Genomic DNA, 21,659 nt, shown 5'->3' on the forward strand with positions numbered 1-21,659 from the left:
ATATATTGGCCTTCTCTTTGAGAACAAGTCGAAGTTAGACCGATAGCTAGATAGTTAGATAAATAGATATAGAGAGATAGATAGATATATAGATATGCAGATTGATTGATAGCTAGATAGATAGATTGATTGATAGCGAGATATATATATTGATTTATAGATAGAAAGATAGAAATAGAGATAGATATATGGATAGATAGATAGATAGATAGATAGATAGATAGATACATAGATAGATAGATAGATAGATAGATAGATAGATAGATAGATACATAGATAGATTTTTAGATAGATAGATAGATAGATATATTGATTTACAGATAGAAAGATAGAAATAGAGATAGATAGATAGATAGATAGATAGATAGTTAGATAGATAGTTAGATAGATAGATAGATAGATAGATAGATAGATAGATAGATATATTGATTTATAGATAGATAGATATATTGATTTATAGATAGCAAGATAGAAATATTGATAGATAGATAGATAGATAGATAGATATATAGATATATAGATTGATTGATACAGATTGATAGATATATTGATTTACAGATAGAAAGATAGAAATAGAGATAGATAGATATATAAATAGAAAAGTAGATAGATGCACATAGTTCGCCCTGCAAATTATGTGATATCCTTAGCAATTTCCAGGCAGTGGACGAGTATGATGCAAGCGCTGACACCCGTCTCCAGCTTAATTCATTTTGATTCTGTTTTTAGCTAATTTCTCAAGTAGCGCCAATAAATTCTGGCAGCAGTTTTGCTTTGTGGCGTGTTACGGTAGCATTTGACACCAATTGTAGTTGCTGCTGCTGCTGTTGCTGCTGTTGTTGTTGCTGCTGTAATTGCACGCTATTGTTACTGCTGCTGCTGCTGCTGCTGCTGCTGTGGCACGTCATTCAAATGGCAGACAGCCAACGAACTTCGTGTTTAAGTGTTTGGCTGTGAAGTTTAAGCATTTTTTTTAGCACTTGAGCTGCATTTCGTTAGGCTGTCAGGCGAAGGTCAAAAAGCTGCTGCTTGTTGCTGTTGCTGTTGCTGTTGCTGCTGTTGTTGTTGCAACAGTTGTCCATCCACCTGCGCTGCAGTTTGTCAAGTGCTTGAATCAGTTAACCCCCCACACAACACACTCACAACATTAATTGTAGCAAATTATGAAAAGCTGGCTACCAGCGCTTCAATTGACCGGGTCTAGAAGCAGAGCAACTGCTGCCCACTTGGCTGGTCAATGCCGTCGTTTGTTGCTTTTGTTTGCCTATTGCTTTTTTATTTTTAGCTGAGGTTTTTTTTGGTTTTTTTCCTTGGCTCTGCCCGCAGTTAAAACAAAGCTAACGGTACATATTTGTGTTTCGTATTTGCTTTTGCGCTGTGGTTTTTAACGAGATTTCGTGATGTTTTGATTCCAACTGGCAACTGGAGCGCGCGCGCGCACAGGTAAACACACACACGTAGCACTTGTGACCAGAACTGTGATGCTGGAGATTCATGTAGTTACACATAGATTCGTATGTATGTAAATATGTATGCAAAATTTATTTATATATATGAAATATATATGAAAAAATATAAGTATAAAGACATGCATAATATAGTTACTTTTAAGTGAAGAAATAGATGTAGATAAATAGTTACACACTTATGCTCCAAGATACATTGATTTATATACAAACAAATATTTAAAAAGATACAAATATATAGATTGATGTGCATACATAGATAAGGCTATAGAGATATAGCTGCAGTTATATAGAGATATGTAGATACAAGTAGTTAAATAAGTATTCATGCCTAAAGATACATTTATAGACATAGACATAGACACAGATTTACTTAGATAGGGATGGATGTAGAGATATACATATATAGATACAGGTACATAGATACATATACATAGATACGGCTACATATGTAGATATTCATGCATAAATTAAGATCAAGATGAAGAGAAGTAGATACAGAGACATATGTATATATATATATACACATATACAAATACAGATATATAGATACGGATACATACATATATAGATACAAATGCATAGATACTAATACATTGATATAGAGACATACATATATATATATAGATACAAGATATATGATACATGCATTAAGATACACAGGTGCAGCTACAGATATATATATATATATATATATAGAGACAGTTATATAGATTCAAATACATACTGATATGTGTGAAAAAATACATAGTTAGAGTTCCTTGCTTACAAATACATATATTTTCATTCACCTACACACATTAGGCTACAGCTAGCAACAGGCTCAACAGCTGATAGCTTGCCTCACTTATTTAACATGTAATTCATTCACTTTATCTGCAATTCAGCACATACTTTCATGGCTAACGCTGTTCGTATGCTGCTACATACCAATTGAATGCAGATTTAACTGAAATATTGCCAAAATAAATTGTAAATCCCAGAGCTTTATAAAATATACAACGCGTCTGTGCCGATGTCTTCATCGTCATCATCATCGTCGTTGCTGTCATCCTGCTCAGCGTCTGCTCGCGCCCTCATTATAAAGCACAAATCATGCATTTCGTTTACTTAACGGTGCTCGAACAAACAGAAAAGTAAATAAAGCTGACAAATTTATTGTCGCCGACGACATAAATCGGTATCGCAGCTGACCCACAATTCGGTGCTGCCAAGATTTCAAAATGTGTCAGCGTCAAGCAAATTTGCCAAAAATCGTGCTGTAATTGACACATATATATATATACGTATACGTTCGCATTATACAGTTTGTTATGTATATATACATACATGCGCACGCACGCATAATCATATATGTGTGTCTGTTGTCGTTCGCATTCTCATTATGCATGCGACGGCAAGACAAAAGACTGAAGTAACGAACTTGCCGCCAAACGAAGTTCATGTGAAATTAAATAAATTTTGCACTGAATTGAGATAGCAGTATTGTTTATATATATATAGATAGATATATAAACATATATATCCATTGTATTTTGTATTTCTTTATTGATTTTTAACGACATGAGTTGAGCATTTGTAGCATATAATTTATGTTCATGTAAATCAAATGTGAATTATGCCAAGGAGGAATGTAAGATACTCTATTGCTTGGGGTTTTAACAGAAGGAATAACAGAGAGAGACTATTGACTGAAGAACACTTCTACAGATTGACAAAAAATTTAAGGTTGCCTATTGACTTCTTCTAAAGCTTAGCCAAAGCCAATCGAGGCACATTTTTGAAGGTTAAAAAATTGAAAAAAAATTAGTTGATTCAATTTCTTAGCTTAAAAACCATAAAAATGAGTGTCATTATGAAGTTCTATAAATTTGATTCAGAAAGTTTACTTAAAACAAAAGTAATTTAGCAATATTCGCGCTTTTGCTATCTCTAAGCGCTGCCCAAGAGAATATTATGCAGTCATTTTCTTATAGCTTATATACTATCCTAAAAATCAAGAACATGTTCTAGATTATTTTATATAAGATATAGATTATTTTATAATTATATTTACATATACATATAATAAAAAATCAATCATAAACTTGAAACTTTTTAAATTGAATTTTTTATTATTTATTTATAATTTTTTTATTTATGTATTATTTATGGATCTCGCTGCTTTATCAACTAGTTAAACATAAGCATTTTATATTAGATTATAGTTACATAAATCTTAATGCCTACGACGGCATCTCCTTTATTTTTCTATCATGCGCAGCACCTGCCTAAATCTGGCAGAAACGTTTGATCCCACCGACGCTTAGGTCTAACATTAACTAGATTACCTTTGAGTGATAAGCTTATGGAATGCTAATGTGCTGCTAAGTGTGCTCTTTCATTTGAGAGTTAAATCTTCAGTTGATCACGCAGCGTTTTATTTCTTCTACTTGATTTATTTTTGCAGATATTCCCATTTTTTTCAGCTTCTTTTGTTTTTAATTTGCATTTATCAAATGGGTTTTCGGGGCATTTCTCTTTTGAATGCTAACTTTATATGGGAATTCGTTTCTTATTAAATTCTGGCTGCTCTGTCTGTTAATAAGCTGCTAAATGCTTGAAATAAAATTTCACTTTTTCGGGCTGTGCCCTCTCCCACTGCTGCTGTTAACTTAAAACAAAATGCGAACCGGTTAAATTGCCAAATACAAATTCCGACATAGTTAAAATTAATTTTGGCTTTTTTCTGATTTGTTTTTGCTTTTTTTTTTTGTTTTGCAATTTTAATTAAAGCATTTTGTGGACAGTGAAAGTCGTCAGCAAGCGAAAATTCTCATCAGTTTTGGACTCATGAATTGCGGCCAATTGTTGGCATCCGTTGCGTTAAGAATCTGCTAAGTGCAAAGCGGCGTGAGGCTGTTAAATTTAATTAACATTAGCTAACAAAAGGCCAAGCAAAAGGCGGACCAAAAACAGCAAAAAAAACAATGCACAATTTGTGGCAATTTCTATGGCATTTTTCCACTTGCTTTTTCGTCTCATTCTCAAAAAAAGCAGCAAACAGAAAAAAAAGCGCAAACGGTGTGGCAAGTTAATTAATTTGGTTAATAATGCGCTATTTACAGTTATGCCTGGTTGTTGTTGTTGTTGTTGTTCCGGTGCTCATTTGTTTTTATTTTTTGTTGATGTTTTCATCAGGTAGTCGTGGCTCTCGCACACTTGACTTGTATTTGAATGAGAGGCAGCTAACAGAAAAGTTTTTGCCTTTTTGAAGTGAGGTAAGCACTTGAGTGCCTTGGGCAGTTCTAAAGACAGAGAGAGAGAGAGACAGGGAGAGCGAGAGAGAGAGAGAGCTAGCGAGGCAGACCACGTAGCTCAAATGTCCTTCTGCTGTGGCAGAAATTCTTTAGCGTCCATTGACATTGAGGCTTGAAGCTTTTTCGAATGGCTGTGCCTGAGTTGAATTTAACACCTTCCCGGCATGTAAAGCCCAAAAGCAGACCAGACAGACAATAGCAAAAAAAAAAAATAAATAAATAAAAATGAAAAAATAAGAACAAAAAGCCTGGCAACAATGACAACAGCAACATAGAAGCTGCTGCCGTTGCTCAGCGCCCTTTAAGGCTTTGATGACCCAGCGCGGAACGTGACGTGATGTGTGGAAGCTAGCAAACAGCAATGCGACATTTTTAGTTTAAAATTGATTTTCCCCATGCGACTGACAATGTTGCCAACTTCAACAGCAACAAGAGGAACAGCAGCAGCAGCCGCCGCAGCAACAACGACGTTGACCTTGCTTCTGCTGCTTGCACTGCATGGCTTGCACACCCGAGGGACTTGACAATTGCTGGCCATAAACGCGCTAAGCAGCTGCCCATTGTGGACGCACACACACACACACACACAAACTCACGCACACACGCACAGAAATGGTCATGAAGCGTTGCGCATTAGAACACAACTTACCAAATATAAACAAAAGACTTAGGCAACGAACTTCTGCGTACTGCTAAAAAAAATAATAGAGAAAGAAAAAAACTAAACAATGGCGCGTGCTATGTCTAAAAAAGCCAAAGCCAAAGCCATAGCCAAAAGCCTGTTTGGCCACAGCCATTGCGTAGCTGGAAACCTGCTCTGATCATGAAAATGCATTGCAGCTCAAGCTTCAGCTTCAACTTCAGCGCTGCCTGCGCTCTCGGTTCTCTGCTGGTTGCTGTGTCTTTTGTTTAGCGTTGATCTAATAGGTTCATGTGCTTGGTTAACGAAAGTTATTTATGCATGCAACAAGTCTACTTAGGCCTGCATGCGTCATCGGTTGCTGTTCATAATTTATGCCAAAGACTTGCAACGCCAATGGGCAACAACAATGTTATTTTTTTTTTGCTGTGGCGTGGGTGTTAATGGCGGCTGCGGCGCAAACAGAGCGGCAACAGCAAGCAGCAGCAACAACAACAAGAAGTTGAGCAGTCACGCCAGCAAATACTCAGCTGTGGCGTATAGAGTATAGGAAAACAAGCTAAACAACTACGACAAGAACAGCAGCAGCAGCAGCAGCCACATTAACAACAACAACAGCAGCAGCAACTGCTTGAAAAGGGTCGACGACTTTTGCGCCCGCATTGGCACCCAGCAACGTGCAACGTGCAACGTGCAACATGCAGCTGGCAATGGCCGCTGTGCTGTTGCGAGTGGCATAAACCAAATAAATGGAAATTGTTTAAAGTTTACTTTGGTTTATGGCCTTAGCCATTGCTAACTCTGCCCGCCTGGCTGCCAATGCTAATTGCATTGGAATGTCCACAAATGCAGAGATGCTGGTCATTTGCGTGGGCCGCAACGGCAGCAGCTGTTGCTGCTAGTTGCTAGTTGCTGCTAGTTGCTGCCAGTTGCTGCCAGTTGCTGCTGGTTGCTGTTAATTATGAGCATTTGCCAGGATTGTCAGGCTATGCTTAAAAAGCTAACACTATTTTTAGCTGGCTTTAATTGAGTTTCTTTTGGGCTGGCAGCTGGCAGCTTGAATTTTTGCTGGAGTTAGACATTAAGGGTTGTTTTAAGCGGCATTAGATATTCTGTGCCCAGCTTAGAATAAAAAAATTAAAATGAAAAATAAAAAAATTTTTCTAAATAATTTTTTATAGATTTTTGCAGTCGTTGGCTTGCTTTAGTTGTGTTTTGCTTAAGTCAGAGGCTTAGGCAAAGTTTTCTGAAATTAATTTTTTATCGAAAGTTTGGTTTAAGCTATAGAAATATTGTTTAGGAAGCAGTATATGGAAGAATTGTTCCTTCTTCTATATGTGTTTAAACAGCTGTCTTTTTTAGCTAACTCTCATTGGGTTTCTTTATAGTTGTTTCTGTAAAGATTGTTGGTATCATTAAGATTCAAAAGTTGCCCAGTGCAAAATTAATTATTCACTGCTGAAATTGTCATTTATTATAAATTTTTCGGCCACAACTGATGGGTTTTTTTTTTGGGTAACTAAAAAACTCATATATAATTTCTAGAAATATACTTAAGGTAGTTGCTCATTTCGCTATATTTGCAGTTAAGCCAAGACCTAATGCCTAAAAATGCATTAAGCATTCATTTAAAAATTTATTAAGCTACAATACCCATAAAATAATACATAAAATACAACAGCAAGTTATCATAGAAAACATTGGCTTAGCCACGTATAGTTGAGGGTGGAAAGTAAAAGGTGCGAAACGGTTCACCGGCCCCATTGTAAAACTTCGATTGAAACTCGACCCAGTGCAAGCGCAGAGTATGCAAAAATGCCGACAAGCCCTCCATCATGACCAATATGGCGACCGTTAATATGGCCCAGATGAAGAAGGATGCAACTAGCATGGGAACGCCAGTGTAGAGTGATAAATTATTCTTTAGGCCCTTCTCGAGCACCATAGTCCATAGCACATCCGACAATTGGCTGTGAGCTAGCGACAAGGCCCACAGGCGCAAATACGAGGCGGTATGCGAAACAGAGCCCAAAACACTCTCAATCGTATGTATGCCCGAATGTATCCAAATTTCGGACATATCAAACTCAATTGCTTCGGTGACTACTTGATTCCTGTGGTGCAAAGAGCGCCGTTCCGAATCCCTTGGATCGACGGTGTAGCGTAAGGAGGAACGCATTTCCTTAATGGTGTTCCGACTGCTGCGATGCAATTCCTCCAGATCCCGTTCCTTTTTGCGTTTCTTCATCAGCTGCTGTTGCCGATACGTTAAATAGATCGGCTTGCCGGCTAATAACAATGGCACCATGGCAAAGGCCACAAAGACGAGAATATATTCCAAATTTCGCTCATGTGGAAACATGCCCACATTACAGTCCTTTTCCTCCGACTCCGATGTCTTCATCAGCATCATATCGATGAAGGTGATTAGCACAGACGGTGCACACGCCGAATTGTGCGGAGCTTGCTTCAAGCCCCCATAAGTTAGCCACTTGAAGAAGATGAGGAACACCAAATAACAGAACAAGCAGGTCATAAAGATAAAAAGTGGAATAACGACAAGAAATAAGTCAGATCTACGATTCAAATGAATGCAATTGGCTGCCGCTAATGAGAGTCCGAACATCATTTGGGATATGCCCAAAATGATGGCCAGTTTCATTTTGAGCGAGTTGAAAGTGATTATGGAATCTTCGCCACTGATTTTCCATATGGGGTCGACGCCAAACGGATATGGATGACCTGTATAGAAGCGCGGATCATTGGGATTCAATGTCAATTGTGTGGTCAGATCCATGACTGTTGAGTCATTGTACACACACGCCCAGCTGGAAGTGAATAAATTCATTGACCGCGACAAGACGTCATTGTAGATGAAGCCAATATATATAGAAAATAGGCCCATTAGCAAAATGATATAGCGTCCGCTATACAGAATACTTATTATCTCATTCTCGCTGATTGTCGTTCGATTCATGAGCTCGATACGTTTCTCCTGAAAGATCATAAAGCAGGCGAAAATGGTCAATATGATGCCGTGGCCCAGGTCGCCAAACATTATGGAAAATAGAAATGGAAATGTTATAATTGTATATGGAGCCGGATTGAGTTCTCTATAGTCGGCGATGCCATACGAATTGATGAGATTCTGAAAGCCGTGCGTAAATTTGTTCAGCTTAAAATATGTGGGCGGGATATGTGGCTGATGGATCGTACGTTTGACCAATAGCGGTGCTGTGTATTTGTCCTCGCCGCCCGATGAATTGATTCCCTTCTCGAGTGCATCGCCCACGCCGGCGATTAGCAATGTGGGCACATAGCATTCGGCTTGTAAATATTTTGGATGATCCAATAAACCGACCACATACAAGCGATTCAGCAAGTCGTAAACTCTCAAGCATTTGCGTAAATTAATGCGCATTATATACAGATCGCTGGCAACATTAGCTAGCAATCGTTCATTCGTTTTGCGCGTTTCTGCCAGCACCACTTCCAAATCGCCTGTATCCTTTTCCAGTCGATCGATCATCTCTGCACGTTGGGTTGGCTTCTCCGGACACTCAAAGATGACAACATGAAATGCCAGACAGAGCCTAAGCAATTTCGAACGAATCGCTGCCGAGTTGGTTATCAAAAATACAACACACTTTTGAGCTGCATCCGGGTGATGATCGCCCGAGTCATTGGTCTGCGCTGGCAACTCAGTGTGGCGGACGAGCACAATTCGGCCAAAGAAACGATAGACCATCAGCTCAAATGCTGCAAACTTCTCCAAGAGCATGCAACCCAGAATATAATTCAGTTTTAAGCTACTCGGATCACCCTCAGATTGATCCTTTATAAGTTGAACAATTGACTCCTCCGTATAAAGAGGCGCTTTCGAATTGGATCCCTCGCTCGGCAGAAAGTCATTTACTTTGTCCAATGCTAATTTTTTTTCCATCATGTAGATATACTGTTTATCCAGCGCTGTAAAGTGTTCGTTCACTGCTGTCGAATCCTTATAGTAACGACGCAGCTTGAGATCATACTCAGATACGTTTGATTCGTGTGGCCGATACACTGTATCCACATCGGCATAATACACTTCCGTGATATTCGCTTTCTTTAGTTGTGCCGTCAAATAGTCGACAATACGCAGCAAATCGTTGCACTGCAGCACTTTTTTCGTATACAAGCCATTGAAGACGTGATCCGCTTCGAATACGTTATTAAACTGCATGCCACCGAAATGTGCCAGCTCCATTAGGCAATTGAAGGCGTTCTCCATGTGCAACAGCAGTATGCACAGATCCATCTCCTCGCTGCAGAAGAAACCCATAATGAACGAATTGAAAAAGTTTAGAAAAGTTTCATATGGAATAATACATAAAAAATTGTTATTGAATTGAGTTTAAAGTATTTTGTTTTTGTTTTTTGTTTGCTTTTTTTTTTGTTTTTTGAATCAGCACGGCCTGCTAATTGATATGTTTGCCAAACTAGCTGTTGTTGTCTTGGCATGTTTGCTGTGCCTGCACTTAATACGAGTAGCAGCTAACTCAAGTCCAACACAACAACAGCGGCCTGTGCATAAGATTAACTGCGATAATTTAACGTTTTACATGCTGCACTCTGCCTCGAGTCGCCGCACTGCCCCCCCTCCCGTCCCACGTCCATCTCGCAGCTCGTTACAGTCACAGTTTCAGTTACGCCCACATTGCAACGCAACACTGAACAACACTGCGCAGTCGCTTTGTTCGCTCGCTGGGAAACTTTGACTTGAAGTTTCTACCACATTGCCTCGAGAATTGCGTTCAAGCGCACACACATCTATGAAATCATGTACTGGAATAGGTATTTCAAATAAATTGATTAGAATTTATAATTCTTGTGTATAATTTGCATATACCTAAGATGCCGGGAACCATTGTAGAGCATTTATAAGCCCTGAAAATATTGAGTGTAAATATTTCCACGTCCAATTTGAACTAATTTAAATAAATAAAACTTCTTTTTGTTTTCTTGTGCAATTTCTCTTTCTTTTTAAATCTTTGTTTCTTTCCTTTTCGATATTCTTTTTAATTTTTTCTTGTAACTTATGAAACTTTCCTCACTCTCTCTGAATAACCTTTTTTTGCTTTTTCTGCATCTTTCTGCGCCTCTTTCTAAGCCTTTTTCTCTCAAGCTTTATGTCTTAAAAAGGGAAAAAGAGAGACAAAGAGAGATAGAGAGAGCGAATAAGAAAAGAGAATGAAGTCAGAGATTTCCTCTCTTTTTTGTTTCATACTCTCTTTTCTCATTTTCTCTCTAAATATCTTTTCTTTCCATTCCTTAATTATATTTATATCTCTATTTCTCTGTCTCTGTCTCTTTCTCTCTTACTTCATCTGCAATTTTTCATCTAGTTCTTCTCCCTCTCTCTCTCTCACTCTAGCTCTTTCTTTATCTCTCTCTCTCTCTTTCTGTCTCTCCCTTCCTCAATCTCTCTTTCTTGATCTGTCTCTCTCTCTCTTTTTCTTTTCTGCCCTTCTATGCGATTTTTAAGAACTTTACTAAACAGCTTCATCCATCTCTCTCACTCTGCCTCTCTCGTTGTCTAAATTATCCTTTACTCGCTCTCCCACAGCTTGCTCTCTCCCATTTGCCATGTTCAAGGGCTTGAATCAAGACTAAGATAAATGCTAATTATCAAAGGGTATCGCTTAGCTCAGCTCTATATCATGCTAATTTGCATTTAATTAAGCTGCTGCATTTGATTTGCTTTGCTTTGCTTGCAGCTGGCAATGCGGCGTATGCTTAAGCTGCTTATATAAGACACCGAGTGGCAGCAACAATAGTTTTAGTTGTTGTTGTAGTTGTTGCCGTTGCTGTTGGTGTTGCTGCTGATTTTAGGTGTTATTTTCTCATCACACGCCACAACGATAGATGCAGCAACATTTTCCCAGACAAATCGAAGCTAAAGCGTTTTAGACAAATCGTTTTGTAATTTTGAGACGATGTTGTTGCTGCTGCTAATGCTCATGTTGTTGTTATTGTTGCTGTGTTGATTTGGTGCCAAAAGCGTTTTACTCATTAGCTGTTGCTAAAAGGAAAATGGCCTAAAAGTTTAGTACTTTGGTGAAAATTTTGTGTGTTACGGCTGCCAACAACGAACGCTGCTTGGAACCATAAAATGTAGTTAGCAACAACAACAACAACAACAACAACAACAACAACAACAACAAAGGCAACAATCAGCCCAATGGCTACAATCGGCTACAAACAATGAAAGTAAAAGTGCCAAAGCGCACTGCACTTGATAATTTCTTGGGCAAAGCTTGTTGGCGATCTCTAAATTTCTTGTTGCTGTTGTTGTTGTTGTTGTTGTTGTGCCGCCAGTCATTTAACTGGCTGGACACTGGCTTCAACAATAAAGCCGTTGTTGCTTGCGTTCGATTTCATTAGCTTTTATTGCAGCACTTTTTATTTTTGTTGTTGTTACCAAAGAAATTAAGTCACCAAATTGAAAGTTGAAGGAAAGCAAAAGTGGGCGCGCGTTTTCACTTTTTGGCCCAACATTTAGCAAATTGCATTGAAGTCATTAAGTGAAATGTAAACGAAACTGCAGAGAAAAGTGCTGCAAAATAGGGGCGTGGCATACAAAGTGCTAACTCACAATGTCTAAGAGTCGAAGTCCAAGAATCTCCGACTTGACAAAACTTTATTATAAATAGAATTTCTATGCAATATAAAAACTCAATAAAATATTGTTAAATTTCAAGTATTTTAATAAACTCATTTTGCATTTTTCTCTCTTTTTCTTACTCCCTCTCCGTCTCTCTCTCTCTTCCTTTGCAGTGATGTGATTGAAGTTCAATAGCCAAACAAGCCGACGTCAAGCATAAGGTAAGCCGCAATCGATTTTGGCATTAAATAGCAATTAAGTGTACGCCCACAACAACAACAGCAACAACAACAATGGCAACAACAATGGCCATAGACGCAACTCACTTTTCGTCTAAGGCCAGAGAAAGTGCACTTAGATTGAAACATATAATTTGCCAAAAGGCAAATGTAGAACCCAAAATTAACGCCTAAACAGCAACGGCCCATGCTTTATGATGGCAATCAAGCTCACTTTAATTACAATATATATACACACATATAGTTGTTTATATAGGCTATCTGAATAGGGTCAAGTTGTGTGTAGCACGCGAAGCAGAACCCATGAAAATTTTTCGAGTGGGCGTGCGGCTGTCTAGAAATGAGAAACGCTAACAAAAAGAATCAAAGCGAAAGTTTGAAAGTGACAGCAGAAAATAGCCAAAGAAAACTGAAAAGACGTGTGCGAGGGTGGGCCGAAGCAAATTGTTGATATATATTAAATATATACAAATATTAATATATATTAATATAGATATTATTTTTTTTAATTACCACAATTTCAGTTATCAAAGTTTATTTCAGACCTAAGCATATCAACTTTGAAATATAATTTTGGTATATTGCTAAAAAGACATCCCTCTCATCATGATCTTCAAAATCACAAAAACTCGCTCTTTAATCAAACTCAAATTGTGCTTAAAGGTCACAAAGTTATCAAACAACTCTCGTCACAATAGCAACACAAATTGTGGCACTTATTGTGCGTGTCGTTTAATTAAAATGTGTAAATATCTGTGTATACATATATCTCGCGCTCTCTCTCTCTCTCTCTCTCTCTCTCACTTAAACCACATGATTCACTCACACACACAGACACTAGCGCGCGCCTAACACATAGCTACGAGCACTTAAGAACTAACTGTGCGTTCACGACTGGCATTGAAATGGACACTTTTAGCTCTTGTTGTTGTTGTTGGCTCTGGCTGCAGCTCCAGCAAGTTCGCTGCTTAAGTCATTCGTTTTGCATGCCGCTGACTGACTGCGACCTTATCAAGCCTATGACTGTGACGAGCTGCTGCTGCTGCTGCTGCTAGTTGTTGTTGCTGCTATGCGTGGACGTCTAGCCCGACTTGGCCTGGTCTTGGCCTGCTATGGCTTGGCCCGTTATGCGTCTCGAGCTTTTGAGCGCTGGCAGGCGCTTCATTAAAATGTCTAGCTGGGCCAAATGGTTTTTGAAATTGAAACGTCTATGTTGCGACTTCTTGCGTCTGGTCAAATGCATCTTCGTCTGCACTGGCAATGGCAACGGCAATGGCAACGGCAACGGCAACGTCTACTTGGTCGTCATCATCAGCGGCAGAGTTGCCCCGCAGCAGCTTATCTTCCAGTCTGAACGCATCATGCGCGCACTTGGCTCTGGGCTATGCCAAGGCCCGGCCATGGCTGTGGTCGCGTCGCTCTCTGTGGCTCAGTCAGTTGCTGTGGTTGTGCTGCTGGCTGCACCACCAGCGCACAATTTTCAATTTGCCAATTGTAGCAGTAAAGTTTATAGCTGTATTTTTTTTTGTGCTGCTCTCCCCACCTCTGCGACGGTTTACCGTTAGTTTTTGGTTGTACATGTGATTGGCCTTAGGTGTTGCTGCCAAGTACTTTGGCCATTTACCTCAGCACATGTCTGTATCTCTGTGTGTGTTTGTGTGTGTGGGTTGGTCTTACTAATTTGCGACAATTGGTCAGACCATTAGCCAAACTGACAGACGCTCCAACTGACTGACTGACTGACTGTCTGCCTGACTGCCCACTTAAGTGTGGGTGTGTCCATTGCATTTCCATTGCCCATGCAACCATAATTTATACAGGAATTCTGGCATGAAATTTTGATTTAATAAACGTCGGCAAAAAATTTTATTACACAGCGACGAGACGAGACGAGACGAGTTTATGCTGCGTTGACAATTCATTCAACGAGCCATGCAGCAATTATTTATACAGCAAATTATGCGATTAATTCCCATTTTTTTCTACACTTAAATTATAGGAAATGCTTAAAATATTTATGGTCAAAGATTATCAAAATATTTGTGTTCTCCTAACGAGCAGTTGATTAATTATATTAATTATATAAATAATTCAGCTGCAATTAATATTGCACTTATCTACGCTTTGTTTCACTTGTTAGGCCAATTAATTTTTTCAATCAGTTAAATTCCTATATTTTTTTTATTTAAAAGCTAAATTTGTTTTGCCACTAATTAGAAGTCATGTAGCATAACTTATGCCAATTGCACAGCTGAACATCACTTAGAGAGCAGGAAACAAATGAGATTTGCGAAGCTCAAAGCAGATAAGTGATAGCAGATGTTTCCAGCAAAAATAGTAGCAGAAGTCCATTTGGGTTACATTTAAATAAATTGTGTTATATTATTTAATTGAGCTGGGTACAAAGCTTGAAAAGTGAAACAATTTTCAATTTTTAATCATTCTTTGGCATTTATTTATCAGCATCGAACAGACAACAGTTTACTCTTCCCACCTCTCCATCTAATGTATACAAAACTTTTAGCAAATCTGTTACAACAAAAAAAGTTTTTTGACCAATTTCAAAATATGTTTTAAGGCAAAGTGTAGTAATTTCAAAGACTACTTAAACTGTCTGAAATTAATCTCAATCGACTGTGAAATGTAAACGAAAATAAATTATTTATGATAATTTTAATAAATAAATAAAATAAATTATTTATGATATTTGAAATATATGGACTTCTAGCCATAACAAAGCTTAAACTTTTTTTTCAAATATTTTAATTTAAAAAAAATGTATTTTAAAATGCTGTTATGTAGCCAAAAAATTACAGATTTTTTATAAAATTATATATAATATAAAAAATCATTTAATCATGTTAAAACTTATTTGATTTAGCATTGTATTTGCAGTTAAAATGTAGTTAAAGCAAAGCAAATATTTTTTATTTTCTGCTTAGAAAATCTTGTTAGCTGGCCTCACGCTCTTCATGGTCTTTTTGCTCGCATTGAACACATCAAATACCTCTTTAGCTTATTATATTATTCTTAAAAAGGCTTTCTCGGCACTAAGCTTCCACAATAGTGATGCTGATATAGATAATTACATATATTAAATATTTACAATGTTTTGGTTGCCAAATTACAGCAACTTTGATTCGATTGTGTTGTCTGAGCTTTTTATATTGAAGTTCACAAAGAGAAACTCTTAAACATACGTTTTTTTCTTATATATAAACTTGCAGCTAACTAGTCAATTAATCTCTGAGCTTGTCTCAATTAAAGAGCATACACTGTGCTGCATAGACCCCAACTTGAAGGCATTCTTATATTTTTTGTTTGTCAACCAAGCGACAGCTGCAGAGAACTTCTAATAAATGATAATTGCATTTTGCGTAACTGCGGCATTTGTGGTTATTGGACAGCTCGCTGTAATATGAAACCATACATGCATATTTATATATAAATTATATATATATATATATATATATATATGTATATATATTTGACTGATCAATTCATTAAGCACACGCTGTTTTCCATGATTCTTGCAAATTTGCAACAAAATACATATTTTGAGCAAACATGACCCAATTTTTTTGCTCATTTTTTGGTCGTTGCCGTTGTTACATGTGCAACAGAATACACTGAAGCAGCAGGGCGCCCCGCGCGAGTGTGCGGCACGAGTTCAAAGTGAAATTCATAATGAAACGCAAAGCCCTCGAACTCTGGACTCAATCGACTTGAAATTCACATGGCCGCAATTTGTTGCCAGTGTGTGTTGTGTTTCAGAACCTAATCAACACATCATCAATAACAGTGGGAAATCATTTGTTCTAATGTCTGTGTGTGTGTGTGTGTGAGTCTTTCTCTATGTTCTGGCTGTCTGATTTGTGCTTCGTTGGAGCTGCGCTTGTGCCGTGTGGGAGATTAATCATACGGTGCCATAGGCTGAAGCGTGAAATGCAAACAAACAAACAAATGGACAGGCAACTGGACAAGCGGACAGACGGACGGACAGCTAGACAGAGAGACAGTTATACGTTGATTATATATACAGGCAAATCGCGTTGAAAACTTAATGAAAGCTAGCGAATTTCTGTGGCTTTTCATTTGGTTTGGGATTCGGTTTTCGTTTTTTTTTTTTTGGTGTTGTGTGTGCGGGTCAGTGCACCGCCCACCTTTTGCCTAGCCGCCCACTATGTCAGCGGCTCGGCAATTTGATTGCCACCGTGTGTGGGCGACCTGCCTGCCTGCCAGCCTGCCAGCCTGACTGACTGGCAATTGATGCTCGCAATTATCTAAAAGCTGCACAAACAATGCGCAAATTAAATGCAATAAACAAAATTGAAGGCAACACACCAAAAAAAAAAAACGCCAACCAAACACCCAGCCAGAGCCAGAGGCTTTTGGGGGCGGTCGCAGCCGAGTGCAATGTAAATATTTTATGTTACAATTTGCGCGTTGATTTGTTGCATATTACAAATAGTCTATATAGAAGAGAAGCGAAGAGCAGGGAAGTGAAGTGAAAAAAAATGGGTAAGCCGCAGCGCCCGCTGGCTACGTGGGCTGTGGTGCAATTAGCTGGTGGTTTGCTCATATTTTGCGGCCAACCTGGCTTGGCCAACTGGCGGGTGGTTCGTTTAAAGCAAAAGCCGACATGGCGCTCCCGTAATTTGCTCATAAATGCGCTAATATACAGCAAACGAGTGTGCTTTAATGCCCGAGTGTGTGTGTGTGTGTGTTGGCAGCTAACCAAATGCCAAATCAGCCAAGCGGCTGCCGTTGAACCGTAACACGCGCCACAGCAGCGGCAGCCACAGTTATAGCATTTGCGGGTGCGCCGTGCTCCATTATCTATAGATCTGCCATATCTCTCGCCATGCCCGGCATGCCCGGCATGCTCCATGCTTAATGCTCCACTAAAGCAACCTTAACCCCAACACAGTTCTAGTTGCTGCTGGTCTTAAATTTCATTATTGAGTTTTTATTATGTTAATTAATTTTTGGTTAAAGAGCAAGACAAGCGCTGCTTAAAGCTTGTTGTATAAAGAGTCGCAGTGTTACTCCCGGATAGATGATATGATAATTTAGTTGTTGCCTGAAGGAATATGTCGTAAATGTGTATAGTTTGCCGATCTATAGAACATAGAACTTTTCACTTATACAATTTAGCTAAAAATAAATATTTATAAAGTTATAAAAAAACAACACAAAAAATATGCAAAAAATCAATTAAATATTTGAACATCTTTTGGTATTAAGTAATCAATTTATTTATATAAAATGTATGTATACATATATTTATATACATATATAATTCAATTATTTATATATCTTTTTTTGTATCTGACACTTATTACCAAATGGGTTCCCAAATATCAAATTGTTTTTTGTGGTTTCATCTCAAATCTGTTCTTGCATCATCAATTTTTATATTTTCAATTTTTTTTAAAGTATATTTTTTGATTATGTAATCTGAGCTTAAGCACCTCATAGAATTATGCAACAATATTCTTAAAATATAAATAATTCTTGCAAACGTTTTTTGTTTTTTTTTATTTCGCCACTTTTCTTAATTTTTTTATGTTTTTTTTGGTTTTTGCATTTAAATGAACGTCATAAGCATTTGCAGTTTGGTTGAAGTGAAGAGCATTAATGAAAAAATACAAAAAAATGCTGAAAACAAAAATGTTGTAAGCGACCTTCTCACAGCTAATAGAATTCATTTGGCTTGTCATTGTTTTTCTTGTTGTTGTTGTTGTTGTTGTTTAAATTCATGCATCTTATACATGCGCTCATTGCCTCAATTAATGCGACATTGAGCGCAATTTGTCGTTTGTCATTAATCTTCTTTATAAATTGAGAATTGGCCAAAACGCGCCTTGTTTCGGCTTGCTCAACTAATTTTAGGCCAGCAAAAATTTGGCAGTTGTATTTGAAGTGGTAACTGATGCCAGTTAGCTGTGTGTTGGTTGTTGATTGTTGCAGGAAATCGCAAGTCGTTGCCAGCAGCAAAACAAATTTATCACAAAAAAGGGCACTTCACGCTTGACAAAAGACTTTTTGGCTAATAGACTGGCTAAAGCTAAATCTGTAGCTTAGGCCATGACGCACTATGCCCAGGCTCTGTTGGCATTGGCTCTGTGGCAGAGCCTGCGGCGCAGTTTTGTAGTTCAGGCTTTGCCTTGGCCACAGTCATAGTCGCAGCCACAGCCACAGCCACAGCCACAGCGTGGGCTGCTGATGATGATGATGCTGCAGTTCATGGCATGGCCCTGCAGGGCAAGGCTTGCCCTGGCCCACATGCATACTGCTGCTGCTGCTGCTGCTGCTTTGTTATCAATTCAAGTGGAACGTATTACGTGCATTAGTATCCTTTTGCTAGAGCTTGAGCTGCCTTTTGTGAGCTGGTGTGTGTATAGAGTGCGCCTGTATTGCGTATTTATTTCACTGTGTCAAGTTCTTTTGTGTCGTCTTGCAAGATTTATGACACTTTTGTTTAAGCCAAAAAGCGAAAAGCAATAGCAGCAGCAACGGCAAAAGCAAAAGCAAAAGCTTTTAAACGTGCTTCGCTTCGTTCACTCATGCAAAATCAATGGCGCGATGCTTATCGAGATTTTTGTTGCTAGCTGGCTGACTGGCTGGCTTTGGCACTCGATGGCTGGCAGCTTGTCATAATTTTGTGTGTGAAGAGCGCTTGGCTTAATTTTCACAGCGCGAGTGAAAGATTTTGAGCTACCCACAGCCAGCAGAGATTGAGATAAGTTGTGCTGCTGCTGTTTTGTGGCTAACTTGATTTATGCTTGACACGCTTATTGAAAAGCCATAAAAATGAAAAAGAAGAAAAACAGTGGCTGCAGCTAGGGTATGCTTTGAATGGGGTCATCAGCTGATAGCATTTGATTTATATGAACCTCATTTGACACCAAAAAACCAAAAAAAAAATAATATTTTTATCTGTTCGCGCACAACGTGTCGTATGAGCGACATTAGCCTAAGAGGCTGAGGCAAGAACTAGCTAACAAGCTGCTTTTGGCTAAAAATAAACAGTTAGCCTTTTGCATACACACTGATAAGACTTCAACAACAATAAGCCACAATGACAGCAGCAGTAGCTGTGGCAACCACAGCAGCAGCAGCAGCAGCAATTGGACTCCAACAACCTGTCCCAGTCCCAGTCGCAGTCTCCAGTCTCAGTTTGAGTCCGCATGTGGCACCACCCTACCACCCCTACCCATACATATTTGTTTTGCCGAGATGCGACTGCGACTCGTGTCCGTTTCGCGTTGCATATACTTAACAGTAAAATAAATATTTTACTATAAATCATGCATTAGAGTCGGCAGCGGGCTGAGCTAAGCTGAGCTCTAGCTGGCTGCCTTGTTACCTGTCACATGCTGCCAGCCACATCAGCCTCGTTGACAAGGTGGCGGTGCTGGTGCTGGTACTGTTGGTGGTGGTGGTGTTGCCTGCTGCAGCACGACTTTTGCCAACGCTCGGAAGTAACACACATTTAGCGCTCGAGTAGCCAAAAAAATAAAATAAAAAAAAATAAATATCTGCGCTAAAGAGCAGCCAGTTAGACAGGCAGTCAGCTAGTCAGACAGTCAGACTGTTCAAAGAGAGAGATAAGCAGGGCGCAGCGGCAGCCAGGGGTATGTGGCAGGGGGCAGGCACTTACAGGGTAGACAGACAGCCAACTAAGCTAAACAGGCAAGCAGGCAGGATTTTCATAGCGAGCGTTTTGCGCTATGAGCTGCTGTCAGTGTTGGCTAATTGGCTAGAAAATAGTTATATCAATTACGATTGATAATGAAGACTATTTTTATAGATGAATTTTAAATAATTATTAAAGAATTTTATTTATTTTTTTATTTTATTTATAATATTTATATTGTTTTATTTATATATTTTATTTCTTTTATTTATTTTTATATTATAGAATTATTTATTATTTTATTTTATTTTATAAAAATATTTTAAGTCTGCGTAGAGTTAGTTAATTATATTAAGAAAATCAAACTGCCTAGCTTAAAGTTTTTCATGCAAAACATCAAACATTTTCTAAGCTATCTTAGCTCAATTTGAGGTTTTATGTAATTCAATTTAACTTAAAACTTTTAAAGCTATTCTCTGAGCAGATAAATGTGTCATTTTGTTATAGACTCTATAGACCACTTAGACTATAGTCTAGGCTACAGCTCTTATTTTGATTCAAGAATTTTTTGGAATTTATTTAATATTTTCTGCCAATAGCTAAATTTACTCTAGCCATTAAGAAGCCAACTAGCTCAGCGCTGGCAGCAAGCCGAATTTTTAGTTGCTTTGAAGCGACATTTTGCATATGCAATGTTTTATAAATAAATAGCAAATGATACATATATACAGATATTTGTATATATGTATATTTCTTTGATATTTCATTTCATTTATTTATGCGATGCAATGCTAGAGACATAACAAATAGCAAACATTCGCAACATTATTGCGTATACGACAAGTATGTGTGTGTGTGTGTGTGTGCAGTGGTGTGTGCCACAACAGCTTTTCCCAAAAGGCATAGCCAAAGGCAACAGCTAACAGCGACGCATGCGCAAATGCGCCAATGGTCAAGGCAGTCACAGTTGCAGCACCTAGCCAGCTGCCCCTCCCCCTCGCTCGCTCTCTCTCTCTCTCTCTCTCTCTCTATGTGCCTGTCTCTGTCTCTAAGCCATGTCTCCATCTTCGTCGCGGCCTCGTAATCGATGAGCTGCTGCACATTTGGTCAATAAACGCATTTCTGTCATTTTTTTCGCAGCGCAAAATTTATGGCGCGACTTTGGCTCCAACTTTGACTAGGCTGCAACTCGGACTCGGACTGGGGCTGTGGCTGTGGCTGTGGCTGCGGCTGTAGCTTTGCCAAATGCCATTTTCATTTGACTTTGACATTAATTTGTGGCCGCACTTTGCCTTTAACCAGGAAGTTGGCTGGCATAGCGCAAATATTTATACATTAGCATGATTTAGAGAGCATTGCACTCGCGTTCGCACTTACAAAGAACTCAAAGAAGATACAAATATATATATATATATAAATATAGTTGGCTAGGCCAATGCCTGCTAGCTGCAATTGCAACAACTTTTCTTTTGGCTTTTCTTTTTTTTTTTTTGGGCCCATTGTCAACGTTTGTTGCTAACAAGCTGTTTGCCCATTGCGATTTATGCGTGCACAAAAATGATGAGAACTTGCTGCTGTATGGCCAAGCTAAGGAAATGCAGAGAGAAAGAGAGCGAGAGAGGTAGAGACAGAGACAGAGAGAGGGAGAGATAGATGGAGCTGCTTAGAGTAGTGTCCTCTTGGCGCATTGTCATCATTATTTGTGACATTGGCAGTTGGGTTATTTATGG

General features: G+C 38.6%; 1 protein-coding gene and 1 long non-coding RNA gene across 2 annotated transcripts in view; one reads left to right on the forward strand and one right to left on the reverse strand.

Annotated features, from left to right (window-relative positions):
* Positions 1–12,396, forward strand: part of LOC111592419 — a 57,369-nt gene extending 44,973 nt beyond the window's left edge. The window contains exon 4 of the long non-coding RNA XR_002750952.2: positions 12,222–12,396. This is a non-coding gene — a long non-coding RNA (uncharacterized LOC111592419). The remainder of the gene's footprint in view (positions 1–12,221) is intronic.
* Positions 7,096–9,798, reverse strand: LOC111592418 (V-type proton ATPase 116 kDa subunit a). The gene has a single exon (XM_023304594.2). It carries the CDS (start codon positions 9,724–9,726, stop codon positions 7,111–7,113), a length of 2,616 nt encoding a protein of 871 aa, XP_023160362.2. The 5' UTR covers positions 9,727–9,798; the 3' UTR covers positions 7,096–7,110.
* Positions 12,397–21,659: the final 9,263 nt, after the last annotated feature.

Source organism: Drosophila hydei, unplaced genomic scaffold (genome assembly GCF_003285905.1).
Source record: "Drosophila hydei strain 15085-1641.00,03,60 unplaced genomic scaffold, DhydRS2 tig00008122-arrow-pilon, whole genome shotgun sequence".
In the NCBI taxonomy this organism is placed as follows: Eukaryota; Metazoa; Arthropoda; class Insecta; order Diptera; family Drosophilidae; genus Drosophila; species Drosophila hydei.